Source organism: Crocuta crocuta, unplaced genomic scaffold (assembly GCF_008692635.1).
Source record: "Crocuta crocuta isolate KB4526 unplaced genomic scaffold, BGI_CrCroc_1.0 scaffold246, whole genome shotgun sequence".
NCBI classification, from domain to species: Eukaryota; Metazoa; Chordata; class Mammalia; order Carnivora; family Hyaenidae; genus Crocuta; species Crocuta crocuta.
Window position 1 is genome coordinate 1456815 of NW_027531902.1, and position 25015 is coordinate 1481829.

Here is a 25015-nt window from a genome sequence, read left to right on the forward strand (position 1 = left end):
TATTTTCCCTTTCTAATTGCTGTGAATAGGACTTCCAGTACTATGTTGAATAAAAGTAGTGAGAGTGGACATTCGTGGATTGTTCCTGACTTTAGGGGGAAAGCTCTCATTTTTTCACCATTGATTAAGATGTTAACTGTGGGTTTTCCATATATAGCCTTTATTATATTGAGGTATGTTCTCCCTAAACCCACTTTGTTGTGGGCTTTTATCATGAATGGATGTTGTACTTTGTCAAATGTTTTTTCTGCATCTATTGAAATGATCATATGGTTCATATCCTTTCTCTTGTTGATGTGATGTATCACATTGATTTGCAAATACTGAATCAGGCTTGCATCCTAGGAATATATTCTACTTGATCATTGTGTATGATTTAATGTGTCATTGGATTTAGTTTGCTAATATTTCATTGAAAATGTTTACATCTATGTCCATTAGAGATATTGGCCTGTAGTTGTCTCTCTGTCTCTCTCTGTCTCTGTCTCTCTCTCTCTTTCTCTCTTTTCTGGTGTTCTTATCTGGTTTTGGTATCATGGTAATGCTACCCTCATAGAATGAATTTGGAAGCTTTCCTTCATCTTCTATTTTTTGGAATAATTTGAGAAGAATAGATACTAACTCTTCTTTAAATGTTTAGTAAGAAATCGCCTGTAAAGCTGCTTAGTCCTGGACTTTTGTCTGTTGGGAGTTTTTTGATACAATTTCAATTTCATTGTTGGTAATCAGTCTTCAAATTTTTTATTTCTTCCTAGATCAGATTTGGAAGGTTTTATGCTTCTAGGAGTTTATCCATTTCTTCTAGGTTGTCCAATTTGTTGGCATATAATTTTTCATAATCTCTTATAATCTTTTTTTTAAATTATTTTTTATTTTTTATTTATTTCTAGGAGAGAGAGAGAGACAGCGTGAGCAGGGGAGGGTCAGAGAGAGAGGGAGTCACAGACTGAAACAGGCNATTTCTGTGGTGTTGGTTCTTATTTCTCCTTTTTGACTTCTGATTTTGTTTGAGTCTTCTCTCTCTTTCTTTCTGAATGGGTCTGGCTAAAAGTTTATCAGTTTTATTGATCTTTTCAAAGAACCAACTCCTAGTTTCATTGACCTGTTCTATTGTTTTTAGTTTCTATTTGCTTTATTTCTGTTCTAATCTTTATTATTTCCCTCCTCATATTGGTTTTGGGTTTTGTTTGTTCTTCTTTTACTATATCCTTAGGTGTAAGTTTAGGTTATTTATTTGATATTTTTCTAGCTTCTTGAGGTGGACCTGTATTGTTAAAAACTTCCCTTTTGGAACAGTTTTTGCCACATCCCAAAGATCTGGACCATCGTGTTTTCATTTTCATTTGCCCCGTTGTGTTCTTTTATCTCCTTTTTGATTTATTGATTTACCCATTCGTTATGCAGTAGCATGTTATTTAACCTCTATGTATTCATGTTCTTTCTAGATATTTTCTTGTGCTTGATTTCTACTTACATAGTGTTGCAGTTGGCAAAGATGCATGGTATAACTTTGATACTTTTAAATTTGTTACAACATTTTTTGTGACCTAAAATGTGATCTTTTCTGGATGATATTCCATGTGCTTTCGAATGTGTATTTTGTTGCTTTCGGATGGGATATTCTGAATATATCTGTATGATCCATTTGTCCAATGTGTCATTCAAAGCCACTGTTTCCTTGTTGATTTTCTGTTTGGATGGCCTACCCATTGATATAAATGAGACATTAAAGTCCCACATAAAAGCTACTATGGAAGCTTCCTGGCTGTTGCCAGCCATCTCCACTTCTCAACTCTTCCCATGCCAGGAGCAGGGTTTCAAAGCTCTCAGTAAGCCCACCAGGCTTGTATGTTTACCCTTTCCCCTTCTTGTGCTTCTCTTTCTCCTTACTTTAGCTCGGTTACTCTTGTCATGACCTTTCTGTTCCTGCTAGACTTCACTCCATCTCTGGCTTCAGCCATTCCCCCCCACCCCATGAGGATATGATGTGTTATTCTAGGGAACTAGCCTAGGATGTTTTCTGGTGGTAGATACACAGGGAGGATTATGTAAAAGAAAATAGATACCAAGTTGGGAAAGATGGTGGAGGGGATATCTCCCGGTAGACTCTTCTTTTCCAGGCAAACCGTGATCACGGCAGATGTCCCTGCCACCTGCTTGTTTTGCTTTGGACTCCCTAGTTTGTCAGTTCTTTTCCTAAAATAGTGCAAGAAGTGAATGCAGTATTATCACTGTGCTTTGCCGACTGCAGAGCCCAAGGGAGCTACTGTTGCCTATAGTCTGGAGGTTTTGCTGCTAGTGGTGTCACTTAAGATTGGACTTAACTTTTTGCTGCCACGCCGCATTGCTAGCTATGTAAGAGCTTAGGGCAATCATACATCCAGAACCACCCCCCCCCACCTTTTTTATGTGAAATATTGTAAAATTGACACCAACTCTAATACCCCAAAGCATACTCTATAGTTGTTAGAAGATATATTTTTAAAGACTTTGTGGAGCATAATGAAAAAATACACACAAAGCTACCCATAATTACACTATGAAAAGATATCTGCTGTTTACAGTTTACTGTATAGCTTTCCAATCTATATTCCATGCATTTATCTCTAGCTGTTTACCAGTTAAGTATTTTAACCAAATTAGGTTCACACTGTTTTACCTGCCTTTTTTTTTTTTTTTTTTTTTTTTACTTATTATGAAAATGTCTACATCAATAGATAAATTCCTACAAATCTTTTTACTGGATAATATTCCATTAAAAATTTTTTAATGTTTTATTTATTTCTGAGAGAGAGGGACAGCGTCAGCAAGGGAGGGTTAGAGAGAGAGGGAGACGCAGAATCCGAAACAGGCTCCAGGCTGTGAGCTGGCTGTCAGTCAGCACAGAGCCCGACGTGGGGCTCGAACCCACAAATCACGAGATCATGACCTGAGCCGAAGTCAGACGCTTAACCCACTGAGCCACCCAGGCATGCCGATAATATTCTATTTTAAGGATGCCCATAGTATATTCAACTTACCATGTACTGTTACAGATCTAATTGTTGCTAATCTTTAGGTATTACCAGGAATATCATTGAGACTGTCTTCATGCATATTCTTAGGTTTTTCCTTGGAATGTTTTTAGAATCCCATCAGCAAATTAATGGACAAATTATTTTAAGGCTTTTGATACATAAACAATTGATACTTTTGAAAGTTTAATGAATATTATATTCATCTGAATTTGGCTTAGATAATTTCAAATTTTTTTTTATTAAAAATTTTTTAATGTTTTTGTTTATTATTGACAGACAGAGAGAGACAGAGCATGAGCATGGGAGGGGCAGAGAAAGGGGGAGACACAGAATCCGAAGGAGGCTTCAGGTTCTGAGCTGTCAGCACAGAGCCCAATGAGGGGCTCAAACTCACAAACAAAGGGGTCATGACCTGAGCCAAAGTCAGATGCTTAACCAACTAAGCCACCCAGGCGCCCCTAATTTCTAATTTTGATTCTGTTTTCTGTTGCATCAATTATCACTACAAATTTGATAAGGAATTCTTCCGTGTCTTACCGATTTTTAAAAAAATGTTAAACAAGATAAGATCACTCATTTTGCAACTATTTGCTAGAAGTTAACACTCCATAGGGCACTGTGTTAAATATGGGGTAAAGGGAGTAGAAATTCAAGAATGTGTAGGCCTTAATCTTGGTGCTCTTTTATTTACTTAAAACAGGAAACATTGTTCCATTAATAAACAATTCTATACATTTCATGTTAAATGTGTTGCCTTTCTTAATGTCCTTTGTCAAATTTTAAAATACATTGTCAAAAAGAAAATATTTTTAACAAAAGTATTTTGACTTGGGTAGGATTTCCCTTTTTTCCACCCTGAATTAGAAAAAAAAAAAAGCACATGTTTATTTTAGTAAATTAGAAAAATTCAGAAAAGTGTAAAGAAGAAAATAAATGACTCATGACTGGAGCATTCAAAGACAATTATTGTTAATTGGTGTTTTCCTTCCAGGCATTTTCTTTGTATATTTTTTACATAGCTGAAATGATACTATATATGCAATTTATCAAGCATATAATGTAAATATTTCCTCATGTTATGAAAAACTCTTTGAAAACATTACCTCTAATGGTTCCATAATATTCTATCATGGAAATCAATTAAATATATAGATTTTAATGATTAATAGTAAATACTCTGGCGTAAGATTGTATGAGTTCTAGTCCTGATGCTACCATGGGTCAGTTTGTGATTTCTGGCAAGTTACTTAACTTTTATGTGGCTCAGTTTCCTTACTCGAACAAAACAGGATAATTATAATCACTATTTTTTAAGATTTCTATGAAGAGGGGCATCTGGGTGGCTTAGCCGGTTGAGCATCTGACTTGGGCTCAGGTCATGATCTCATGGCCTGTGGGTACGAGCCCCATATCAGGGTCTGCACTGACAGCTCAGAGCCTGGGTCCTGCTTTGGATTCTATCTCCCTCTCTCCCTCTCTCCCTTGGCCCCTTCCTCTCTCTCTCTCTCTCAAAAATAAATAAACATTAAGATTTCTATAAGGAATACAGGGACGCCTGGGTGGCTCAGTCGGTTAAGCGTCCGACTTCAGCTCAGGTCATGATCTCATGGTTCGTGGGTTCAAGCCCCGTGTCAGGCTCTGTACTGAGGAATAGCTCAGAGCCTGGAGCCTGTTTTGGATTCTGTGTCTCCCTCTCTCTCTGACCCTCCCCTGCTCATGCTGTCTCTATCTCTATCTCAAAAATAAATAAAACATTTTAAAAAAAAGATTTCTATAAGGAATACATAGGCATTCAAGTAAAGTTTAAACTAGTACTTGGCACATAATGAGCAAGCAATAAAAGTTATTATTATTACCATGACTACTTTTACTATTTTCTTTCTTTTTTAAGAAGATGTTTATTTTATTTATATTTGAGAGAGAGAGAGCAGGGGAGAGACAGAGAGAGAGGGAGACAGGAAATCCTAAGCAAGCTCCACTCTGTGAGCGCAGAGCCAGACACTGGACTAGATCCCATCAACTTTGAGATCATGACCTGGGCCTAAACCAAGAGTTGGACACTTAACTGACTGAGCTACCCATGCAACCCAACTATTTTCTTAATCATTCCACCAAATGCTAGATAATCTGTTTCTAATTGAGATAGCACTTTCTGTTATAAAATTGCTGTAGAATATAGTTGTTCACATTTTTTTCCTTTTTTAAAAAAATGTTTATTTATTTTGAAAGGGAGAGAATGTGAGCACGAGTGGGGAGGGGCAGAGAGAGAATCCCAAGCAGGCTCTATGCTATCAGCACAGAGCCCAATGTGGGGCTCAATCTCACGAATCCGTGAGATCATGAGGTTCATGAGATTGTGACCTGAGCTGAAATCAAGAGTCAGACACTTAACTGATTAAGCCACCTACACACTCCAGCAAACATTTTTTATAACAGAATATTTTCTTAGACTAGAATCAAAGTGAGTGGTGTGCACACTCTTAAGATTCTAAATATTACCAAAATTGCTTATCTACACTTAGAGTATAGTGCAATGTTGTTATTCTCAGCAAAGACATAGTTTAGCCCAAACCGGAATCACCTATGGGACATTTTCATCTCTCATCCTCTCCCTACTCATTCTTCCTCTACCAGGTGACGTGACCGTCAGAATCTCGGGGGCATTTGAAACTCTAATCCTCTTCAATTCTTCATATGCAAAATGATATCAATGATATCATAGGATTATTGTGATAAATAAGATGATGCATGTTTATAGGGTTTTACACATAGTAAGATCTCATTGTTGGCCACTATAACATTATTGTGACAAATAAAAATTAAATTTATAATTTATACTCCTACCAGAGATGTATGAGATTATCTCATTGCCCCTTATCATTGTTGAGCATGGTCATTTTAACATTTGTTTTATTTTATTTTATTTTATTTTTTGCCTCAAATTTTTATTTAAATTCTAGTTAGTTAACATATAGTGTAATACTGGTTTTAGTAGTAGAATTCAGTAATTCATCACATACATATAACATTTATTTAAATTAGTTTAAATGAATTTATACCACATTACTAAAATTATTTTAAAATATATTCTAATTCAATAAGTGAAAGGTAACATTTTGGTATTTTACTTTGCTTCCCTTTGAATACTGTTAGAGTTGAACTCTGGCAAATATGGGTTAGCCATTTGTATTTCTTCATGTGAGTATGTGTGGGAGGGTATAGTGAGGGAAGAGTGAGATCAGGATCTATTTATTTTATAGGGATCTTTGTTTTGTACTTATTTTCCTTTTTGGTGTGGGAAGGTGACTATGTTGCTTTTTTTTTATATTAAGTATATTACTCTTTGTCTGATCATATCCCTATTAAACTAGTTTTGTCTCCCTATGATCAGTATATATTTCTAACGGTTTCTAAGCCATCTGCTTAACTATCCATTTTAGAATCATGCCAGAGAGCATTATTAAACTTACAAGTTTAATTATGTTCCTGAACTCCATTCCTTTTTCCTATTAAAAATAATCTGAAAACATTTGCCAATCTTCTATCTCTGACACGATGTCACATCTCCATGATTTGCTCAGAGCTTCCAGGAGGTGGTAGAGATTGTCTGCAGCACCTTCTGTCTGGGCTCAAATGTGGGTGAGGGGAGTGAATACAAACAGCATTAAATAGAAAGACATTACTCATTCAGTCAAGGAGTCCAGGACAGGGTCAGGAGGAGGCTGACATCTGGCCCAGCATCATATCTGCATCCTGTTTCTCTGCTTGTTTTCCATGTTTCCATCCTAACTGGATGTTTACCTTGTTCCTGAGTTCTTGCCTTGGCAATCTAATTTATACTTTACTGGGTCCCAGACTGACAGCATATCTGGCACTCTCCACCTTTGTAAGCCTAAAGACTCAAAGTTCAGGCCTCTACTGCTGGCCTCTCTGATACTAGCCAGTGGTCTGCCAGGATCTGCCTGCCCAAGCTCCCACTCATCTTCCTAAGGCAGCTGCTTCATCTCCTCTTGTCATTGCCTACCCAGCCCTGCAAACAACCACCCCTGAGGCTGTGTCTGGATTTCAGATCTTTTCTGCTGCCCATAAAACTCTCATTCTCCCTCATAGAGATCATACAGACTTCCCTGAAATTTCAAAACTCGGACTTCTTCATGGCTGGGCCCAAATTTTGTCCAGCATTTCCTGTATTTATTATAATGATAATAGATTATTATTTATGGTGATATAAATAACATTTGCCGAACACATCCTGTATGCTAGGCATTGTGCCAAGTGGTTCAGAAGCTTTCTCGCACGGCATCATCAAGGCAAGCACATAACATTGATTCTATTACTGTCCTCACATCACAGACAAGGAAAGCAGAGCTTAGAGGAGTTGAATAGCATGGCTGAGGTCACCCTGGTGGTAGTAGGTATAGGAGATGTGAGTTGATTTCAGGTCAGCCTGATGTCTAAGCCTAGGATCTAAATTCCAAGATGATAGGGCACCATCTGGGGTTTCCCATCTGGCCTCCTCTTCCTAATGTAGTGTACAGCCCCTTTTATAAACTCTCATCTCCTACCACATGTCTCTATAGCAAGGGTAACTCAAACAGGAGGAAGCTCTGGCTGCCATTTCATTCTGCTGGAGTGACATTGGATTTTCTCTTCCCTGATCCTGCTTGTAACTTGTAACTCCTTCATGACTTCCAAGAAGCCCGGCTAGGATGTGAGGGTGATCTGGCTGCGACATCTGTCACCCCATTGATCACCAGGGTTGATTTGGCTGATCTGGCTGGCTAGGTGGGTGTCCCCTTCCTCCCTCACTGCTCCACGTGTGTCCCTCCCGAAGCTGCGTGCTCGGTCAAAGAGGATGACCTTCTCAGATAGAGGAGGACCATTCTTTGGTCAAGGGTATATGAGTAGCTGCGCTCCCCTGCTAGAACCTCCAAACAAGCTCTCAAGGTCCAAGAAGCCCAGCTAGCTTACTCTTCCTTGGTGCTCCCCTGGCAGGACAGGGGCCCCATGAGCTCAATGTGTGTTTTTCTCTTTGGTGTCACACTCTCCTGTTTGCTCTGGGAATGGATTGCCTTCACCTCACTTCTAGCTTCCTTGCTCTTGCCAGCAGACTGCATAACATTCTAGAGCTTCTCTCTGTTGGTCTTATAGCTGCTCCACTTATATCCACTCCAGAGAGAAAGGATCTCAATGCTTTTAATCTTTGGGGTCTCCCTAACAATTAGCAACCTACAAATGTGCCTTCCTCAAGCCGTTTTATCTCAAGGGTGAGTCAAACCTATTGTGGATATAATTGCTCCTTACCTTGGACAGGAAAACTGCGTAGATCTACAAATGTGGGGAGTGGGGAAGCCACAAATGGATCTTCCCACGTGTGTGATAACAGTTCTTTCCTCCCCTCTCCCTGTTTCAGAGTCTGGAGCCTGAGTATCCCACCCCAAGAGGACCCCACTATACCTGGAAAAGTAACTTTTGTATCTGGTTGTATTTCTTTAACTTTAATATTCTGACTGCAGCAACTTCTCAGTAGTGGCAGATTTAATAGTCACAGTTTCCACGACTTGCAGGTGATTCCAAATTCCATGATATGTAATAAATGTTCGCTTTGCTGATAGGAATTTTAAAGTCTCACACTATTAGGCTGGGTGTGGTCTTAAGTCAGTTAGTGAAAGATTTGTTGTTTTCTACCTATTGTGGCAGTGCATTTTACAGAAGTAATGATATGCCTCAGCAGTACAATGGATGTGGGTATTCCAGAAGTCTCTGGATGCATTGTATACCAAAAAAAAAAAAAAAAAAAAAAAAAAAAAAGAGAGAGAGGAGGGAGGAAGGTTTATCTTGGGTGCAAGGCCTGGAGTGGATGGGAGTGATGTCTCTCTTCCCCACCCACTGATGATCTGTTAGTGAGTGTGAACAATTAGCAGGGAATTGAGTTCACCTTCCTACAACCCCTTTTCTGGTCATTGCAAGAACCTCTCTAGAAGTAAGGCTCACTCTATACACAGTTATAAGCAATATAAGTAGTAGTATCCAATTAGCTCATGTTTCATTCACCTCCTCCAAATATTTCTAATGCTCAGTCCTAACTGCTTCTCTTGAGCTAGACTGATACAGGGCACACACATTATCCCAACATGAATGGAAACCTTTGGTTAGCATTTGGAGATATTCAGGAAAGTAAGGAAATGTTTTCACTTTACATCAAGGGGTTTTATATTGTGTAGATGCTGCCTGAATGTAAACCACTTGTACTGAATATACCCTTTTAGTCAGCAGGCTAGGTTTAGTTTCCTCATATACCTGATCCTGGCAGCCATCATGTCCTGATGTTGCTCAAGCTCCCCAGTGACAAGATTTGGAAAGTTTGGGAGAGATAGACTATCACTTGCAGAAAGAGTCCATTATCTTGGAAGGCACTCCTGGAGTCATTGGCGAAAGCAATTTCTCAGAGTTTGTGCTCAAACCTTAGAAGGATCCTCCTGCCACTATGATTGAAGGGGCCCAGGATGGAGCCCAGCCGTCTTGGTTGGCAAAAACCATCCGTCATGATGAGCCACTAATCCTGATGAGACTCCTGATAAGACGCTGCAATGATGACAGATGAGGCCACGTACAGCAGTTAACTCAGTCATTTGTAATCATTACTTTTTGGCCATTCAGTAACCATCCCGTGAAATTATTTTCTGAATTTCCCAAGGTGGAGAAAGGAGCTGAGTTTACCTCCCATTTTTTTTTGGAAGCACCTCAGCAGTTATAAATGCTTGAATGGAACTTTCTATGGCTCCATCAGATCCAACTTCAAGACCCTTATTCATTGGAATCACCTGCTTTGTGTGGTGATGACACAGTGTTGAATATATATGCTCTTTCCTGACTGCCGCAGATTAAGTCTCAGGACTCTTTGGTGGCTAACATCTCTGTTGCTGCTTTGAGATGTCCTTGGGACAAGATGCAGAGTGATGGCATTCTCTCTTGCTTCTTACATTGTGGCTCTGGCCACATCTCTTGGCCCAGAGCTCCTTACTCCAGCAGTGCCATGGGCATGGGTGTACTGCAAATAGCCAACAGTTGTACAGAGATACCAAGCTGTTGACCCCTCAGGACTCAGGGAGGCTGAGTCAGAGTAGGAGTGGCTGAAGCCCTTGGACCACTTGCCTGTGTCCTGTGTACCCCAGTGGACCATATAAATATCAGTTTCTCTGTGTGTCATGATATGTAAAAAGGTTAGGAAGCATTGACTCAACGAATTTGGATTTTCATTTTCCTCCTCTGTAAATTGGGATTTTTAAAATTATCTTACAAGACCATTGTGAAGATCAAAGGCTTGAATGCATATAAAAGGGTGGTAAGAGCTGCCATACATTTGTTGAGTGCATCACTGGTTACAGAGAGGTAGGACTCTGTCTCCAGTTTACCCTCATTGGCTGTCCCTTTGAGATTAAGATAGAATTCCACTTATTTTTTCAAATTCCACTTATTTTAAAATCTCTCCCAAGTCATGAAATCAACGTACTGTATCTTTTATTTACGTTCAAGCACTGACATACATATTTTCTAATTTTTTAAAATGTTTATTTACTTTTGAGAGAGGGAGAGAGAGGTGCGGAGGGGCAGAGAGGGAGACACAGAACTCAAAGTGTTCAGTGCAGACCCTGACACAGGGCTCGAACTCACTAACTGTGAGTTCATGACATAAGCCGAAGTCAGATACTTAACCAACAGAGCCCCCCAGGTGCCCCTGACATAACACATTTTCTATAGTCTTTGGTTCTTGTGACTTCTTTAAAGGATCTGCCAGAGCAGAAGTTCTTTGCCCCTCTGCCCAGTGATGCTGAGGGTACACGCAGTGTATCTTCCTCCCATGGTCTCTCTGCATTTATGTCCCAGCTTCTCTCAAGTCTGCCCAGGCCAAGGCCTCTCCCTCCTGATAAATACTAGCCTTTGCTCCCTGTGAGCCTGTGTTGACTTTGCCGTGGGCTTAGAGCATCTCATGTTTCCATGGTTTTAGCATTTGTGCTCCAAGTTGTTAGCTGTCTGGTTTCGCTCTCTGACCCCCCACCCCCTTCCCCAGGTGGTTCTGGAGAATGACTTTTCTTAGCCCTGCAGAGATCTCATGGGTGGAGAGAAAATCTCTCCTGCCCTTCTCAACAGACCTTAAGCCAAATGCTGTAAGTGTGAAAACCAAGTCACAGAACCACATACCATAAAATGTCAACACTGGTTTTTTGGGTGCTGGAGGTAGGAGTTGTACTTATTTTCTTCTTTAGAAGTTCCTGAGTTTTTCAGATTTTCTATAGTGAAACTGAAAATGTATTTTAAAATATATTTCTAATAGATGCACTCAAGATGTGCTTCATGAAGGCAAATAGCAGCTCCGACATTCCTTCACACTTGCTGGCTCCAAATTACTGCCTCTGTCTTCAGAGCCAGGCGGTTTGGAGGGGGTGGAAACCAGGAGGGAGGGGGTAGAGGCAGCCGTGTGGGCCATTGAATTTCCTCTTTTCAGACATTTCTCTGGCAGCTAATTCCAGGTTGCTCATCTGTATGGTGGCGGCATGACTTTCATGTTTTCCCCAAGGTGTTTTATGGCCTTTTTACAGTGGTACTTTGAATAACTTTCTCTCAGTAACTTCCAAATGGTGAAAAATACCAGATGATTTCCCTTCTTCCTCTGCACTCTTCTCTGTTTCTGCTCACTCCTCATTGTTAGTCTCTTTACCATCTCTTCCCTCACCTTCTTCCCTCTTCTTTTCTTTCTCTTCCTGCTGCCCCCCTCCCTTCCCTTTTCAACTAATATTTAAAACAAAGTAAAATATGGTGGTGAGAAAAAAAGGCTTTGGTTGAGTGGCCTGGGCCTTGGTGAGGGGAAAGCGAATACGGATTTATCATCAAGAGCTAGATGGCGGCAAGTGTTCCAGGGGCAGTTTCATCCCTTCACTTTTCCAGAAGGCACTTTAGTTTTCAGACCTGTAACAACCTGATGTGTCTTCATTTGACTTCATCCTCAAGGCCAGGGTAGAATTGCCTGAGAAATTGATGCCTCAGCTGGGGCCCTAAAGTGGATGAGCAGAGTTAACCAGTTAAAGGGAGTGGGACAGGGAGGGAGGGCACACAGGGAAGGGGTCTCCTGGAGCCCAAGTCTGTCTCAGTCCAGAGGACCTTTACCTTATTCACCACCAGGAGGGGTGAGGTGTTACTGAGGACCTCTGCCGTGGGGACCAACCAGCAATGCCACAGTCCAACTCAGAACCTCTTGGCAGTGATGTTGACTGCCCTGGAGAACAGGGACATTGAGTTGCACACAGAAGAGAGATTGATCAGATCGTGGATTCCTGCAGCATTCTCCTAACGGAAGGCAAGGCTTCCTTCAGGTCAGCCAGGAAGGCACTGGACTGCCACAGAATGGCTGCATTGGTAGGACTACCCTGTCCTATTAGTCATCCTTCTGCCTTATCTATGATACTCAAGCCCATGAGCCAAGCTTCCTGGAGGGACAAGGCCTGGAATCCAGACACCAGAACCCAGCCTTTCCCCTTGGTGTATAACTGTGTGCTTAAATTCTGCAGGTCTATTCCCCTGGGGTTTCCTCCTCAGATTGCTAGGCCTCCAACAAATTGCACCCTATGTATCCTTCCCCTGGTCAGGCCAAGGCCCTATCTATGGGGAAGGCATCAGGCTGGTGGTGGTCTCCATGGAAACAGTGCTCGCTGGGCTTCAGGCCATGGAAAGCCAGCAGGCCTGACTGAAAGTATATGTTTCTAGGTGACCTTCCTGGTTGACCTGAAGAAAGCCTTGCTTTTGTTTAAGAGAATGCTGCAGGAATCCACGATCTGATCAATCTCTCTTCTGTGTGCAACTCAATGTCACTGTTCTCCAGGGCAACCAATAGGTTCTGAGTTGGACTGTGGCATTACTGGCTGGTCCCATGGCAGGGGTCCTGAGTAACACCTCACCCCATCTTGGTGACGAATAAGGAGCAGGTCCTCTGGACTGAGACTGACTTGGGCTCCAGGAGACCCCTTCCCTGTGTGCCCTCCCTCCCTGTCCCACTCCCTTTAACTGGTTAACTCTGCTCATACATTTTAGGGCCCCAGGTCAAGCATCAATTTCTCAGGCAATCCTTCTCTGCTTGAAGGCTGTAATCTAGCCTCTCTTTTATACTTTTTATAGGGGCATGTGTCTCTCCTTCATAACACATAACAATGTTGAGACATTGCAAGGATTTGTGAGGTGGGGCCTGCTGTCTACTACCCTACCTTACTCTAAGCTCCTCAGCCTGTGAGCTCTAAGAGGGTAATGTCTAATTCTGCTCACTAAAGCATCATATCAGCCAAGGGCAGAGTTTGTCACATAGGAAATGCTCAATAAATATTCATTTATTGAATTAATCTTAGTTCCATTCTTTTTCACTCGAGGACCTTGGGCAAGTTATTTAACTTCTGTGAGTGTCAGGTCCCTCATTGGAAATAGGGATAATAATCCCCCATTCAGAAAATTGTACAATTTACATGGGACAATGGTTGTACAGCACCCAGCATGGGGCTAGCATGCTTAATAGGCACATTTGCGAAGTATTGGTTTTTTCCTTAGTTTTTTTTTTCATCCCATAGTACTGTACAGAACAATAGTTTGAAGGTTTAAAGAGCAAAAATACATGTTCCCCTACTTCTTTTCCCCTCCTTCATTCTTTATTAGCTTCTTCTGTGGTTGGATGAGGCACAGAATGAAGGGTCAAAAGATCAGATTCTTGACTTTTCACTAGTGAGATGACCCTGGGTAAAGCATTGGCTCTTCCTGTTTCAGCTTCCCCATGTATGTTATAGGAGGATGTAGACAAATGGTCTTTAGAGCCCTTCCCAACTCACACCCTGGGTTTCTGCATAGGGGTCAAGGGTAACACTGACCATAGCTCTTCACAGTGCAAGATGAATGGAAGCAAAAAGGAAGAAGAGCAGCCTCCAAACAGGGAGAAGCAAATTAGGCTATTGGCCTGTCTATTTTAATACAAGCTGAGTTTATTTTAGTAATGCAGGTGAAGAATGTTTTAAAATGCATCATCATGACAATGCCCCTTGGTAACAGCCCAAGGATTTCTAGTGTATCTTTCTTCAAAAGAGCCTGAGGGCTTTGTATATACTGTCTCATTAATTCTCAGAGCGTCCCTAAAGTTGGATGGAAAAGCATGATGAGTTCTGTTTTATATGCAGCGAAACAAAGCTTCAAAAAGGTTAAGTAGCTTACCCAAGGTCGCACAGTAACATCGCTGTTCCCAGGAACCTGGGTCTCTATTTAGAACACCAGGCTGTACAGGCATTCTGCTTCCATTCTCTGGAAATGAGTCCAGCCATGGGTGAGAGGTCTTTGTTTGAGAAATGGTATTTGAAGTGTGGTTTCCTAGAGGATAGACTCTTTCCTGAAATAAGAAGGTGACAAGTAGATAAAGAGAAATTGAAAGGACTAGAAGTTAGCAGAAAGTGTGCTGCCCCTCTCCTCCTATCTCAAGCATCCTTTCCCTGTACCAGCCAAGGCCCATCTCAAGGGCCAAGCATCAGACCTGGTGGTAGTTTCCATGGAAACAGTGCAGGTTCAGCTTGAGGCCCTGGAGAGCTGGCTGCCCTGACTGAAGGTGTGTGTTTCTAGGTCACCTTCCTGGTTGACCTGAAGGGAATCTGTCATCCTCAGGAGAATGCTGCAGGCATCTGCGATCTGATCAGCCTCTCTCCTGTGTTTAACTTGATGCTGCTGTTCTCCAAGGCAGTCATCATCATCTCCAGGAGGTCTGTGTTGAAGAGTGGCATTTCTGGTTAGTGCATGTATCAGGGGTCCTCACTCATGTGTTTTGTCCTGATACTAACTATGTGACCTTGCACAGGACAGTTATGTTTTCTGGTTCTGAATCTTCTCATCTGTAAAAGGGGTTAACTAACAGGACTATTGTCAGGATTACAAGATGAATGACTCCCAAAGGCATCAGTGAATCAGAAACCATGGTGATTGTAATATCCACTCTTCTTGGCTGGAACTCACCTCTTCTTGTGAAAGTGGGCCATGCCCTCTCCAGATGTTAGTCTGGAAACTATCCTTTCCTATCTTGAAACATCACATCAAGAGAAAAGCCCATTGTTGCTGGATATTTTGTAGCTTCTAGTTCAACTTAGCCAGAAACTACTGGGTCCACTGGTGGATGGTTGTCACTACAGGCACTCCATCATTCCACAAAGTCTTTCATTGATGGCCTTGGTTTTCTAGGCTTCCTGGTCTTTGTGTCACTTGCAGTACATTAATTATTTAGTGTCTGGTAAAGCTGTCTGAGATCACAAGATGAAAGTCCTAGTGGCAGTCTAAAGTCTTTCTTTTGATTATTATTCTACTCAATGTATTTTGGAGGAAGAAAATATGCTTTGAGATCACAGTGCAGTAAATTTCTTAAAGAGTAGAGTGCAAGAAACCCACAGAAATGGACCCAGAACAAAGCGTCATGTTGCCTTGTCAGTTTGTGTTCGTGTGTGTGTGTGAAGAATCAGACCACCTGGAGAATAATACCCCATGTGTTGCTCTTGTGGATTAGTATAAATGCTAGTTAGTCTTCTCTGCTACTGAAAGCCAGTGAGCAGTGAGTCCACCCTAGATAGGTAAGTAGGTCCAGTGACTAAGTGTACCTGGAACAGGGATTGCAGGACAAGAGAAGGCCCTGAAGATCTCACAGTCCAGTCACAGACCACTTGCTTGGGACACTGAGGTCATCTATAGATAGGTCAAAATGTAGCAGCTGAGAACACAAATTCTGAAGGGGCAGCATCAGATGTCACAATACCTTCCTTATCTGGCTTTGGCCATGAATTATGAGTCACTGGTGGCCTACATGGTATCCCAGCTGATTGGGAGCTACCTGGGGTTTATGCCCCTGATTTGTCCCTGACCTTGACCCTAGGAAGAATGTCTTCCATGGGAAGAAACAAGAGCCCTATGAGAATTTTTCTCTAATTTCTTCTAAATCTGTGAGTTTGAGATCTGTGAGTGACTATAACATACTATTATCCTCTTTTGTCATGAATGACCAAGGTAGTTTGAACAGCATTTGATAAGCAGCCTAAACACCACCATCCTGAGTAGCAGCAAGTCTTGATGGTCAAGGAGGAAGGAAGGCCCAGTTGATTTTTGTGTTGGTCTGTTCTGAATTCCAGCTCAACTGCTTTGATGGGCCTCAAGCTCAGAAAGGATGGGGAACCTAGGAGAGGGATTTGGTTGGGACCTTTAAGGAAAGGCAGGGTTTAGGAAAGCAGTGGTTGAGGAAAGATGTTCTAGGCAGAGATCAGTTTATGCAAAAGTTTGAAGACACGTGTACTAGAGAGCATAGAATGCAAAAGGATTCTGAGTGGGAAATAAGGCTAAGAACAAGTAGAGGCGGAAGCATGAGACTTCAGCTTTACATGGTTTAGTCATTTTTGCAGAAACCTCTTTGTGATGCCCTTTCTGGTGTGGGTCTAGTATACCCTGCAGGTAACCATCTCCTCTAGGGCTAATGATTTCCTTTGGATTCCCTCAATATTCCTTAATGCCTGCTTCTTCTGACTGACAGACGTGGTTCACCGCTGAATGAACTCAGCAGCTATACACGAATCCTTCTGGGGTTGGGGAGAGACAAAACACATGTGTTGAAACTATGACTTTCAACAGTACAAGAGAATATAATGAGAGATAATTTTTGCTTTAGGACTTGAGCTGCAAAGAAAGAGCACAAACCTTCCTGGCAGAGTGGGAAGAGGGCTTGGAGAAAGGAGAGGTGGAGTGGGGGCCGTTTAGCTCCATTCACATTCCGCCCCTGACACTAATAGCCCCTCTCTGAATGAGCCAGCTGGAAGGAGCTGTGAAAGCAAAGTATGGAGAATCAACTGTGTGTGAACTGGAGAGGGCCTTCGTGAGCAGCAGATTCAACCCCCTCATTTTGCAGTCCTAGCAAAGGTGTGGGAGGTCTGCTTGTTTAGGACAAAGGACACATCTGCACATCTCTCTCTTTTCTCTGAAAATCGTGTCTCTGTTTTTCAGAACTGCCTGTTAAAACTTCAGCCTCACCGCTGACTCTAGGAGTTGTGTGAATTCACTGGGAAGGTGTCTGTGGCTGAGCAGATGTGGGCTCAGCCCTCTGAATAGGAAAACCATTCCCTCGGCTCCAGTCAGGGAGGCCCAGCCCGGGGCCTGGCCTAGCTACTCCTGCTCACCACCACCATTTGACGTTAGGACCACTATTTATTTGACTACATTAAGCTTTGCTTTGTGTGACACAAAATCATTGTAAAGGAATGCATTATTAAGTGTGTTTTCAAATAAGGGAGGAAAACTAGCAGGCTGTCACTGATTGTTTTATTGTCGGAAGGAAAACAAATAAGTAAAATGTGTATGAGGCGAGGCAGAACAGTTCCAAGGAGTGTTCAGAATAGAAGCATTTTTACATTTTATTGATGTAGGTTTGTAAAACATGCTTGCTAGTGAACCCAGGGCATTTATGTAAATAACCATCACACACAAATAGCTCTTTGTTATTTACACGGAGGCAAGTATGACATATTTACTATATAATGTACATTGGCTTAGAAATAAATGGACACACAGTGAGACCGTATAAAATAAAGACTGGAAATGAAGATATTGGCAATTGACTGAAACTGGGGTATTAGAGATTATGGACAGTTGGCAGAGTTAATAATTAACTGGTGAATAGTACAGAAACAGCTCTTGGGAGCACTTTTAATTTTTGGACCTTGTATCTGAGATCCCTGGACACATGAAAGGAACCAGGACTCCCCTTCATTCTGGATTCTGAAGCAGAGGTAGGAGCATAAAACTTCAAGAACAGCATAGCCGATATTTAAAGAGTAGATCATGCACACGTTAGCTCATCTGGCCCTTACAAAACCCTGAGGGTTAGTACAACATACATTATTCTTGATCTTATCATTTTTGGAGCATTGAGGTTTCACAGAGTATGTGATTAGCATGAAGTCCAACATCTAATAAGTGCCGGAGTTAATAATTTCCTCGAGGGTTCTAGTTTCATGCATTTGACAATTTATTGAATGCTTACTATATAGTAGGCATGGGGATGTATCAGTGACCAATGTAGAAGATACACAATAAACATGTGAATGTAAATGTAGGAAATAATAAATGCACATGAAGCGGATAGAGAGTGGTTTACAGAGAAGTGCTGTTTCTGGCAGGATGAACAGGAAGATCTTTCTGAGGAGGTGACATTTAGGCAGAGACCTGGATGGAGAGAGGAAATGATTGTGTGCCTTTGGGAAAGAGGAGCTTCCTGGGCTGAGGGAAACACCAGTGCAAAGGCCCTGTGGTAGGAGTTTGCTTGGTAAGTTTGAGAGATAACAAAGAAGCCTGTAGAACTGGAGCTCCACAGGCTAGGGAAAAATGGCTGGAAATTAGTCTGAGAGACAACCAGGGACTATATCACACAGGGCCATTAAGGGCTAGGCATGGCAAGAAATGTGAAAACCATTGCAGGGCTGAAGGACAGTCAAACTATTCTGTGGAAAGTTGCCTCAAAGTGAATAGTAGTGGAAGCAGGAGGCCTGCTCGGCATGTATAGCAGTAATCCAGGTGAGAAGCAATGGGAGAGAAATGGAAGGGTAAAATTCAGGTAGAGCCAGCAAGAGTTGTTGATGAATTGCTGTGGGGAGGGAGGGGGAAGAAGGAAGTCAAGGATGCCTCCTGGTTTTGGCCCAACCAACCAGAAGACTTTTGTCATCACTTTCTGAAATTGGGAACACCTGGGTTTAAGTGGAGGGCCATCAAGTGTTTAGTTTTTCGGGTTTTTTTTTTTTTTAAGTTCATATATTTTTGAGTGCATGCATGCGTGTGTGTGTGTGTGTGTGTGTGTGAGAGAGAGAGAGAGAGAGAGAGAGAGAGAGAGAGAATGCACAAGCAGGGGAGGAACACAGAGAGAAGGAGAGAAGCAGAATCCCAAGCAGGCTCCATGTGTCAGCACAGAGACTGATGTGGGGCTCAATTCCACGAACCATGACATCATGACTTGAGGCAAAATCAAGAGTCTTACGCTTAACCAACTGAGCCAGGTGCCCCTAGTTTTGCACATGTTAAGTTTGAGTTACTTACCAGGTAATAAAGTGGAGATTTCAAACTGGCAGTTGCATATATATTCTGCTCTTTAGGGAAGTTGGGCCAGAAGATACAAATTTCGTAGCATTGGTACGTAGGTGGTATTTAAAGGTATGAAACTGTGTGAGATCACTTTGTGAGTGAGTTTAGATGGAGAAGAGGAAGTCCCCCAACTTTCACAACTGTTAAATAATAAAATAATACTATCCCCTGCCCACTAGAGTTAAAAAAAAAAAAACCAAAACCAAAAACAAAACCTGAGCTTATTTACATGTCAGGCAAGGAGAAATTCACTAAGTTGTTCTCTAAGGAAGAAAAATCAGTTTTTAAGGCTTTAGGAACAGGATTCCATGGTGGTGATGCTAGGTCCTAATTGAAAATCAGCACTTTGGTTAGGAGAGAATGAGTTTATAAGTCTTTATGTGGTTGCTTAAAACAGATCCTTATTCATTGGTCAGGAGTCTTTAGTGAGGTCCAGGAAGTGTCTAGTGTCTTGAGGTCACTTGAAATTCATGGTCATTGATCACTGTCAGCTGATTAAAACCACTGTGATGAAATTTAATATTCAGCCATGAAATCTCATAGGCATTTGCTACTGGAAAGTTGAAAATGGTTGTGTGGGGGCATTTTGTTTTGTTCTGTTTTGTACAGCCTGTAAAATGGGGAAGATCTGGCAAAGAACAGTAAAGAGGATCTGCCACCAGAATAGGAGGTGAGGACTGTGGCTGCCAAGGACCACGTGGTCCCCAGGATATGAGGAATTCAAGAAGTAGGGAGAGGTCAGAGGGCTCACATGCTGCTGGGAGGCATAGTAGGAGAAGGACCAAGACTGTTCATTGTATCAGCAACTTGGGTTGCCAGTGACCTTGACCTGGGATAGTGAAGACAATTTTGATTTTATTAAGTTAAAGAGAAAAGGGGAAAGGACAATGTGGAGTCAGGAGCACAGACAAATCTTTTAAGAGATTTAGCTGTAAGGGAGAGCAGAGTAGGGGAACAATGGCTGAAGAAGACTGGTGGTCAAGAAAGGTCTTACTTTTTTCTTTAAAGATGCTCCACGTTTGCTACGGATGAGACTGACTTTGTAGAGGGGGAAATTGTTGAAATCAGGAGAAAGGGGGACCATTGCAGCAGCAGATTCTTGGAGGAGAGATACGATGAACACCTAAGTGGGAAGGTTGCCACGGCTTACGAGTGTAGACAGTGGATCCATTGTATCAGGAGGGAATGTAGTGTATACAGGAACTGATACCTGTAAATTGGTAGATTTGCTCTCTTTTCCCAGTGAAATGAGAAATAAGACCACTCTGTGAGAATGTGGCAGAGTGGGGGGATTGGAGATTTGAGGGGTACGAGGAAGCTGGGGGCAGTGGTACTGGAGGGAGGGAGGGTGCATTGAGCTTGTCAGGGAAGACAGTAGGATTCCTGGGCAGAACTGAAGGTCCTCTTGAGGTTTGTTATCCTACACTCAAAGTGAGGCGTGTCAGCATTATGGTGTGTTCCTCCCCTCCCTCTTCTCCCCTCCCCCCCCCTTCACACTCAGCTGCTCATGACGACTGTGAAGGAGGAAAGAGGCAGAGGGGTTGTTGCAGTGATGGACCTAGAATCCATGGTGGACAGAGTATCCTGGACAGGTTAGGGGGTTTCTCTCTGACCAAATACCCTGCAATGCCTGGAAAGGGCTCAGGATACCATCAGAAACAAAACAAAAACAAAAACAAGAACAGAAACAAAAACACCACAACCCTAAAACAATCTTATCTGTAGCCAACCAGAAATGCTCTCAGTCCAGAGTGCATTTGTGTGCTTTTCGCTCCTCAGGTGGTCTCGGCCTTCACTGGCCAGCCTCACTTGGGCACCTGGTAGCTTCTTGCACCTGTTTTCCCCTCTCCTTTCCTCTCCAGTCCTCTTCCTGTGGTCTAAGATACACTCTTCTTGAGCCAGAAGGTCCTATTTCACACGTTCCCACCAAACATATGTGCTGGTGAGGCCCATTTCACCCTGGATCCTTGCATTTTGAGATGTAAACACCAAAAAATGAAGCGATTCTCTTGTTTAAACGGATTGCTTCTTATGGTGTCCGTGCTTCTCTATGCTGGAACCCGCCCCTTTCCCAACCAAGGGTGAGGATGGGGGAATAGGAGGTGTGAAGGAAAGAGAACCTCTTCCCTGCACTGGTTAGATGCAAAAGTACTTTATTCTGTATATTATAAATTGGTGTATATTCTGTGAATTTTGACTAGAATTCATGTCTACCTCTGTGCTTCAGATTTTGACAAACAACTTGGTTTAAGGTGGGCTGTGTTTTTCTTGGTCTTTACTTTTTCAGGTGAGGAGGCCCATCCTTTTGGTTGACCCCACATGCAGCAAATCACTCAATACCTATCTCCCTCTGGGGACCATATGAAGCCAGTCTCCTGGCAGAAATTCTGGGAGTTCCTATAAGGGCAGGATACATATTTCTGCTTCTTCTCCAGTATTCATCTTTGAAGATGCCCAACAATTTATTCGCAATTTTGGATAGAAAACACTAAGTTTTTTGGGTGGGGGATGACCCACAGTGATGCTCCTTATTGGGCCATGACTCAGCCCTCAGAGCCCTATCTTTTGAATGATTTCAGATATTTTTTTATCCATCATTATTTAACCTGGCCTTCATCCGTCTAAAAGTCATGTCCTACTGAATAGGACTTACAGATTTGTAAGTGCTTCCTGAAGTCTTGCGCCATCCACTTGGTGCTTCTCATCCAGGAAGAAGTTAGTACCATTACCAAACTATGTGGTTAAGAAAACTGACGTCACTTGGAAGCTGGGAAGTATTGCCTAGGCTTGATCTTCTTACCACTTCAAAACTACTAAAAATTGATCTGTGTTGATATACATAGAGATGCAAATTTTTATTCATAGGGAAGTCATTGCAAGGGTTTGGTTGTCAGTCTTCTCAGACCCCTCACCCAGTTGCTCTGCTCTGGAGCATGCTCTGTGGTGGCCCCTGGCCTTAGCCATTGCCCTCTGGGGGTCTGAAGCCCAATAGAGTGCTGTAGAACTCCTTGCCCTGGTTTGTGGAGCTTCCATGGTAGAAGGAGCGTAGTCTGTAGCATCAGGCTAACCTGGCTTGTTGACTGTGGTCTTCTGCCTACTGGCTATTTGGCCACAGTCCAGGTATCTAATTTCTTCCTGCCTCAATTTCCCTGGCTGTAAAATGAGAACCAATAATAGTACTATTCACAAGGTCGTTGTGACAAGTGAATACAATCACTCATTTAAAGTGCTTAGCATAGTGTCTGGTCCATATGTTCTCAAGTCATATATTTTTTTTAAATGTTTTATTTATTTCTAGGAGAGAGAGAGACAGCGTGAGCAGGGGAGGGTCAGAGAGAGAGGGAGTCACAGACCGAAACAGGCTCCAGGCTCTGAGCTGGCAGTCAGCACAGAGCCCGACGCGGGGCTCGAACCCACGAACCGCGAGATCATGACCTAAGCGAAAGTCAGACACTTAACCGACTAAGCCACCCAGGCGCCCCTCAAGTCATATTATTAATTTAAAAAAAAAAAAAAACCTCTAATAAACCTCAGTCTTGCCCCCAGGTAGACCTGTGTTTTGGGGCATGATGCCTCTTAGCCCCATTGCCCATCTATAAAACAGAGCTGAGATGAGTGTGACATGAGATGGCTTCCTTCTGAAACTTATTAACAGAGCTCCTAACCCCTATCAGGGCACATTCCCCAAGCCATTTGTAGAAATGCTACCAGAAAGATGTATCTGGGCACCAACCAATTCAGATCTGCTTTCTTTCGAACAGACGTAGGAGAAAAGTAAAAATCCCTTTTAGGTACTCAGGAGGCAGCTCTTTCAACCCAAATCTTTGGTGTTCTTGGGGTTTTTTGGTTTGTTTGTTTTGTTTTGTTTTGTTTTAAGTACTCTCCACACCCAGCATGGAGCCTAATGCAGGGCTTGAACTCATGACTCTGAGATCAAGACTTGAGCTGAGACTAAGAGTCAGAAACTTAACCGACTGAGCCACCCAGGTGACCTCCAACTCAAATCTTTGGAAGGCAGAGATAAGGATGTTTCTTGCAGGAAGGTGACTATTAATGTCCATCCTGTTCTAGCTACAAGGGCACATGGTCCCATGGTCAGCTTTACCTAAGTACAGCACCAGCAGATAAAACAGCAAAGGATCCTAGAAACAAAAGGCTGTCATGTTCACCCAGGACAGTAATTTCCTTAAAGCATGTGAAGAGAGCTTGATACTTACAAGAGGTTGGAGGCAAGAGAATACGGCCCAGTGGAACTGCTTCTGGAGGTGATCTGGAAAAAAACAATAAAGTGAAAAAAAGACTGGAAAAAGCCTTCTGTTGCTGCTTCCTGTTCCTCTTTCTTTTCTTGCTCCTCTTTCTCTTCACAAAGTCTCTCCAGGAGACTTAAGAATTGTGTTTGAGTAGCAAACCAGCTCACTCACAGTGGAGCATGGCTTTTTGATATTAGACGAACCTGGGTTCAGCTCTTGATTCCATTATTGGCCCCTCTGAGCCTCAGTTCTTGCATCTGTAAAATGGGGGTATCTCAGAGAGTCATCTTGAGAATGTGAGATTATCATGTATGAATATCATGTGGGATTATGTGGGTTAAGAGTCCAGCATAAGTGCCTGGCTCATCAAAGCTCCAGAAGAAACCCTAGTCCTCCTTCCCTCTTCCCCTCACTCAGTCTTGCTTACATCTATCTGTGAAACAGAGTTGATTCTCTACTTGAACAGAAAAGCTGTTTTTTCTTTAACAGAAGAAGCTTTTCCTGCCATAAAACATTAGCAAACAGGGATTGAGTTGGGGATTTTCTGGGAAGAATTCCATAAGAGCATGTAACGTGTGTTCATTTGGTTTGTAGATATATTATAATTACTTTTCACTACACAAAACCCACTCGAGGTACCGTTAAGCAAAGGAATAATGCTGCTTTTGCTCCTTTTCTCTCAACCCTTCTTTCTCTCATGCAAATAAGAACATTAATCCTTTGTGGCTCCCTGGACTGTTGACTGTGGGAAAACACATCATCTAGCTTTTTTTTTTGTCCCTGAAAATAACATAATTGTCAAAATCTCATAACTTCTGAGTGCGATTCCAACCCTCTCATTGATAAGGCAATAATAACCCAAACAAACAACGTTAGCTGAACTAACAAATCTGAACATAGAGTGGAGGCATTATCTAGATGAGATGAATTGAAGTTCTCTACAAAGTTGTACAAATTCTTATAGGCAGAATAGACTTTGAATAGAGCTATTAGACCAAGCCATTAAGTAGCCTGGCTTCAAGTTAGGCTCCCAGAGATGTTTGGTCACAAGATTCAGACTTCTTAGATTTGGCTGCCTTGGTAGAAAATGTACACTGTCGTACTTGAGGTCAATTCAGTCTACTAGTGGCTCAGTCTTTGTTCCCTGATATTCCAGTGGATGACATGAAAGCCCCTTACACACTTCTCCTATAAGCCATATGAGCGACAGTTAGAAGACACACCTTAAGCACACGGGTCAGTATTCTCTGTTTTTATGTTCAGGTCACAGCCCCTTGGAGTCACCGACAAACCTGCCTTCTCCTCCTCCAGACCTTTTTGCGTGGAATCTGACCTGGATAATGAAAGATTCCTTCCCTTTCCTGTCTCATCGTAGTCGATATGGTAAGTATAATTTTTATAGTCATTTGTGATGTACAATCACTGTCTTATAATTAAGGAAGCTATGAGTTTTAGTATCCACTGGCAGACATTCCAGCCAGACCTGGCCTCTCCAGAGTGACAGCTGCATTCTTTTTTTTTTTTTTTTTTTTTTTTTTTTTTTTTTTTTTTTTTTTTTTAGGATAGAGAGAGAGA

At 42.1% G+C, this 25015-nt stretch overlaps 1 protein-coding gene across 1 annotated transcript in view; it reads left to right on the forward strand.

The window, feature by feature from the left end:
* The window catches only part of ALK (ALK receptor tyrosine kinase), a 670565-nt gene that overhangs the window by 169260 nt on the left and 476290 nt on the right, over positions 1-25015 (forward strand). The window contains exon 2 of the mRNA XM_077774140.1: positions 24704-24823. Within this exon, the coding sequence (XP_077630266.1) occupies positions 24704-24823 (120 nt within the window). The remainder of the gene's footprint in view (positions 1-24703; positions 24824-25015) is intronic.